Source organism: Mustela erminea, chromosome 2, assembly GCF_009829155.1.
Source record: "Mustela erminea isolate mMusErm1 chromosome 2, mMusErm1.Pri, whole genome shotgun sequence".
NCBI classification, from domain to species: domain Eukaryota; kingdom Metazoa; phylum Chordata; class Mammalia; order Carnivora; family Mustelidae; genus Mustela; species Mustela erminea.
Genome location: NC_045615.1, coordinates 91499681 through 91505913, shown reverse-complemented (window position 1 = coordinate 91505913; position 6233 = coordinate 91499681). Strand labels below are relative to the sequence as shown.

The 6233-nt window shown below is 38.0% G+C and overlaps 1 protein-coding gene across 1 annotated transcript; it reads left to right on the top strand.

The window, feature by feature from the left end:
* Window positions 1-1273: 1273 nt before the first annotated feature.
* On the top strand, window positions 1274-2552 carry LOC116584723 (succinate--CoA ligase [ADP/GDP-forming] subunit alpha, mitochondrial-like). The gene has a single exon (XM_032333423.1). The coding sequence runs from the start codon at window positions 1291-1293 to the stop codon at window positions 2329-2331; it is 1041 nt and encodes a 346-aa protein (XP_032189314.1). The 5' UTR covers window positions 1274-1290; the 3' UTR covers window positions 2332-2552.
* Window positions 2553-6233: the final 3681 nt, after the last annotated feature.

Here is a 6233-nt window from a genome sequence, read left to right as displayed (position 1 = left end):
CCAAAACCAAAAAAATGCAAACAATTGTAAGAACATATTATGAGCAACTATATGCCAGCAAATTTGACAATCTGGATGAAATGGATGCATTCCTAGGGACATATACCATGAAGAAATAGAAAACCTGAACAGACCCATAACCAGCAAGGAGATTGAAGCAGTCATCAGAAATCTCCCAACAACAAGAGCCCATGGCCAGATGGCTTCCCAGGGGAATTCTATCAAACATTTAAAGAAGAATTAATTCCTACTCTCCTGAAACTGTTCCAAAAAATAGAAATGGAAGGAAAACTTGCAAACTCATTTTATGAGGCCAGCATTACCTTGATCCCCAAATCAGACAACGATCCCATCAAAAAAGAGAATTATAGACCAATATCCTTGATAAAAACAGATGTGAAAATTCTCACCAAAATACTAGCCAATAGATCTAACAGTACATTAAAAGGATTATTCACCATGACCAAGTGGGATATATTCCAGGGCTGCAAGTTTGGTTCAACATCTGCAAATCAATCAATGTGATATAGTACATTAATAAAAGAAAGAAGAAGAACCATGTAATACTATCAATAGATGCTGAAAAAAACATTTGACAAAGTACAGCATCTGTTCCTGATCAAAAGTCTTCAAAGTGGATGGATATAGGGTACATACCTCAATATCATCCAAGCCATCTATGAAAAATCCACCATGTATATCATTCTCAATGGAGAAAAAGTGAGAGCTTTTCTGTTAAGGTCAGGAACATGGCAGGGATGTCCATTATCACCACTGCTATTCAGCATAGTACTAGAAGTCCTAGCCTCAGCAATCAGACAACAAAAAGAAATTAAAGGCTTCCACGTCAGCAAAGAACTATGACTTTTTGGAGATGCTATGATACTATATATGGAAAACCCAAGAGACCCCACTCCAAATCTGCTTGAACTTGTACAGGAATTCAGTAAAGTGTCATTATATAACATCAGTGCACAGAAATCAATTGCATTTCTTTACACCAACAAAAAGACAGAAGAAAGAGAAATTAAGGAGTCAATCCCATTTACAATTACACCCAAAAACACAAGATATTTAGGAATAAACCTAACCAAAGAGATAATATGTACTCAGAAAACTATTAAGTATTTATGAAATAAATTGAGGAAGACACAAAGAAATGTAAAAATGTTCCATCCTGGATTGGAAGAACAAATATTGTGAAAATGTCTATGCTACCTAATGCAATCTACACATTTAATGCAATCCCTATCAAAAATCCCATCCAGGGCTTGGGAGTGTCATTGGTGGATGACCGCAGCTCCTGCTGCTGTCGCTGTCACCGCGACCATGGCCTCTGGCAGCAGCGGCATGGCTGTCGCCCGCCTTCTATCGCGCTCCTTCCTCCTGCAACAGAATGGAATTCGGCATTGTTCCTATGTAGCTTCCCGGAAACATCTCTATATTGATAAAAATACGAAAGTTATTTGCCAGGGTTTCACTGGTAAGCAGGGCACCTTTCATAGCCAGCAGGCATTGGATTATGGCACCCAGTTGGTCGGAGGAACCACTCCAGGGAAAGGAGGCCAGACACATCTGGGCTTACCAGTCTTTAATACTGTGAAGGAGGCCAAAGAAAAGACAGGAGCGACAGCTTCTGTCATATATGTTCCTCCTCCTTTCGCTGCTGCTGCCATCAGTGAAGCCGTCGAAGCGGAAGTACCCTTGGTCGTGTGCATTACTGAAGGTATCCCACAGCAGGACATGGTACGGGTCAAGCACAAACTATTGCGCCAGGGAAAGACGAGGCTGATTGGGCCTAACTGCCCTGGAATCATCAATCCTGGAGAATGCAAAATCGGCATCATGCCTGGCCATATTCACAAGAAAGGAAGAATTGGTATTGTGTCCAGATCTGGCACCCTTACTTATGAAGCGGTTCACCAAACGACACAAGTTGGATTGGGGCAGTCTTTGTGCGTTGGTATTAGAGGTGATCCTTTTAATGGCACAGATTTTATTGACTGCCTTGAAATCTTCCTGAATGATCCAGCCACAGAAGGCATCATATTAATTGGTGAAATTGGTGGTAATGCAGAAGAAAATGCTGCAGAATTTTTGAAGCAACATAATTCAGGTCCCAAGGCCAAGCCTGTGGTGTCCTTCATCGCTGGTTTAACTGCTCCTCCTGGCAGGAGAATGGGTCATGCAGGGGCGATTATTGCTGGAGGAAAAGGTGGAGCCAAAGAGAAGATCTCTGCCCTCCAGAGTGCGGGCGTTGTGGTCAGCATGTCTCCTGCGCAGCTGGGAACCACCATCTACAAGGAGTTTGAAAAGAGGAAGATGCTATGAAAAAGGAAACAAGAAGTTCCCTAAACCTATGGAATGAATCATTATGGAAATATGAAGCAGCAGCGGTTTGCTTCTGTTGTCCCTAATTGTCAGCCCGTGTGCCTGTCGCTGGTCTGTCAGTAGCAGGAAGCCAAAATAAGGTTCAGACTGTCCTAAATTGAGATGTTTCCACCTCATTATGTAACAGACAGCCAATAAACCTACCATTTGATTTGAAAAAAAAAAAAAAAAAAAAAAAAAAAAAAAATCCCATCCATTTTTTTTTTCAAAGAAATGGAACAAATAATCCTAAAATTTATATGGAACCAGTGAAGACCTCGAATAGCCAGAGGAATACTGAAAATGAAAACCAAAGTTGGTGGCATCACAATTCCAGACTTCAAGCTCTATTACAAAGCTTGTAAAAGACATCAAGACAGTATGGTACTGGCACCAAAAACAGACACATAGTTCAGTAGAACAGAATAAAGAGCCCAGAAATAGACCCTCAACTCTATGGTCAACTAATCTTCGACAAAGCAGGAAAGAATGTCCAATGGAAAAAAGACAGCCTCTTCAATAAATGGTGTTGGAAAAATTGGACGGCCATATGCAGAAAAACGAAATTGGACCATTTCCTTACACCACACATGAAAATAGACTCGAAATGGATGAAGGACTTCAATGTGAGAAAGGAATCCATCAAAATCCTTGAGGAGAACACAGGCAGCAATATCTTCGATCTCAGCCGCAGCAAGGTCTTCCTAGGAACATCACCAAAGGCAAGGGAAACAAGGGCAAAAATGAACTAGTGGGACTTAATCATGATCAAAGGCTTCTTCACAGCAAAGGAAACAGTTAACAAAACCAAAAGACAACTGGCAGAATGGGAGAAGGTATTTGTAAAGGACATATCAGATAAAGGGCTAGTGTCCAAAATCTATAAAGAACTTAGCAAACTCAACACCCAAAGAACAAATAATCCAGTCAAGAAATGGGCAGAGAACATGAACAGACATTTCTGCAAAGAAGATATCAGGTGGCCAACAGACATCAGGGAAATACAAATCAAAACCACAATGAGATACCACCTCACACCAGTCAGAATGGCTAAAATTAACAAGTCAGGAAATGACAGATGCTGGCAAAGAGGAACCCTCTTACACTGTTGGTGGGAATGCAATCTGGTGCAATCACTCTGGAAAACAGCATGGAGGTTCCTCAAAAAGTTGAAAATAGAGCTACCCTACAACCCAGCAATTGGATTACTGGATATTTACCCTAAAGATAGAAATGTAGTGATCTGAAGGGTCATGTGCATCCAAATATTTATAGCAGCAATGTCCACAATAGCCAAACTATGGGAAGAACCTAGATGTCTATCAGCAGATGCATGGATAAAGAAGATGTGGTTATACACACACACATACACACACACACACACACACACACACACACACACACACTGGAATACTATGCAGCCATCAAAAGAAATGAAATCTTCCCATTTGTGACAATGTGGATGGAACTAGAAGGTATTATGCTTAGTGAAATAAGTCAATAGGAGAAAAACAATTATTATATGATCTCCCTGATTGAGTAAGTGGAAATGCAACATGGGGGGCTTGCGGGGTAGGAAACAATAAATGCAACAAGATGGGATTGGGAGGAAAGCCTAAAGACAGCAGAATAAAGGAAATAATAAAGATCAGAGCAGAAATAAATGATACAGAAGCCAATAAGAAAGAGTAGAATGCATTTACAAAACTCAGAGTTGGTTCTTCTAAAGAATTAATAAAATTGATAAACCCTTAGCCAGACTTATCAAAAAGAAAAAAAGACCCAAATAGAGAAAATCATGAATGATAGAGGAGAGATCACAAACAATACCACAGAAATAGAAACAATAATAGGAGAACGTTATGAAAAATTATACGCCAACAAACTGGACAACCTGGAAGATGCAGACAAATTCCTGGAAATTTAAAAACTGCCAAAACTGAAACAGGAAGAAATAGAAAATTTTAACAGACCTATAACCAGCAAAGAAAATTGAATCAGTAATCAAACATCTCTCAACAAACAAAAGCTGGATGTCTTCCCAATGGAATGCTACCAGGAAATTAAAGAAGAGTTAATACCTATTCTCCAACTGTACCAAAAAATAAAATTGACAGGAAAACCTCCAAATTCATTTTATGAAGCCAACATTACCTTGATTCCAAAACGAGACAAAAACCACATTAAGAAAGGAGAATTACAGGCCAATCTCCCTAATGAACATGAATGCAAAAATCCTTGATAAAATACTAGCCAATCAAATTCAACAGTACCTTAAAAGAATTATTCAGCACAACTAAGTAGGATTTATTCCTGGGCTGCAGAGTTAGTTCAATATTTGAAAATCAATCAACTTGATACACCATATTAATAAAAGAATAAGAACCAAATGATCCTGTCAATAGATACAGAAAAAAGCATTTGACAAAAATATAGCATCCTTTCCTGATAAAACCTTAACAAAGTAGGGATAGAGTGAGCATATTTCAACATGATAAAGGCCATATATGAAGAACCCACAATTGATATCATCCTCAATGGTGAAAAACAGAGCCTTTACCCTATGCTCAGGAATAAGACAAAGACATTCACTCTCACCACTACTATTTAACACAGTACTGGAAGTTAGCCTCTGCAATCAGGCAGCAAAAAGAAATAAAATGTATCCAAATTTGCAAGGAAGAAGCTGAACTTTCACTATTTGCAGATGACATGAAACACTATGTAGAAAACCTGAAAGAATCCACCAAAAAAAAAAAAAATTGCTAGAACTCACACATTAATGAGACAAAGTCACAAGATGTAAAATCAATGTGCAGAAATCTGTTGCATTCCTATACATCAATAATGGAGCAGCAAAAAAAAAAAAAAAAAAAAAAAAAAAATCAAGGAATTGGTTCCACTTAAAATTGCCCCCAAACTAATAAGATACCTAGGAATAAATCTAATTAAAGAAGTGAAAGATCTATACTCTGAAAACTGTAGAGCACTTATGAAAGAAATTAAAAAGGACACAAAGAAATGGAAACATATTCCATGCTCATGGTTTAGAAGGAAAAACATTGTTAAAATGTCTATACTATCCAAAACAATCTAAACATTGAATGCAATCCCCATCAAAATACCACCAGCATTTTTCACAGAGCTAGAAAAAAAGATCCTAAAATTTGTATGGAACCACACACACACACACACACACACACACACACAAAACAAAAACCACAACAACAAATAACCAAAGCAAGTCAAAAAAAGGAAAACAAAGCTGGTGGCATCATAATTTTGCACTTCAAGCTTTATTACAAAGCTGTAGTCACAAAGACAGTATGGACTGGCACTAAAACAGACACATCAGTCAACGGAACAGAATATAGAACCCAGAAATGGACCCACAACTATATGGTCAACTAATCTTCAACAAAGCAAGAACAAATGTCCAGTGGAAAAAAGAGACAGTCTCTTCAACAAATAGTGTTGAGAAAACTGTAGTACAACATACAGAAGAATGAAACTAGACTACTTTATTACACCATACACACACAAAATTCAAAATAGATAAAAGACCTTAATGTGAGCCCAAACAAAACAAAACAAACAAACAAAAAAAAAAACACACAACAACAACAAAAAAACCCCACCAAAATCCTAAAGAAGAATACAGGCAGAAACTTTTATCTTGACCATAGCAACTTATTATACATGTCACCAGAGGCTAGAGAAACAAAAGCAAAATGAACTACTGGGATTTCATCAAGATAAGAAGTTTTTGGACAGCAGAGAAAATAATCAACAAAACTCAAAGGCAGCCTATGGAATGGGAGAAGATATTTGAAAATGACATACTGATAAAAGGTTAGTATCCA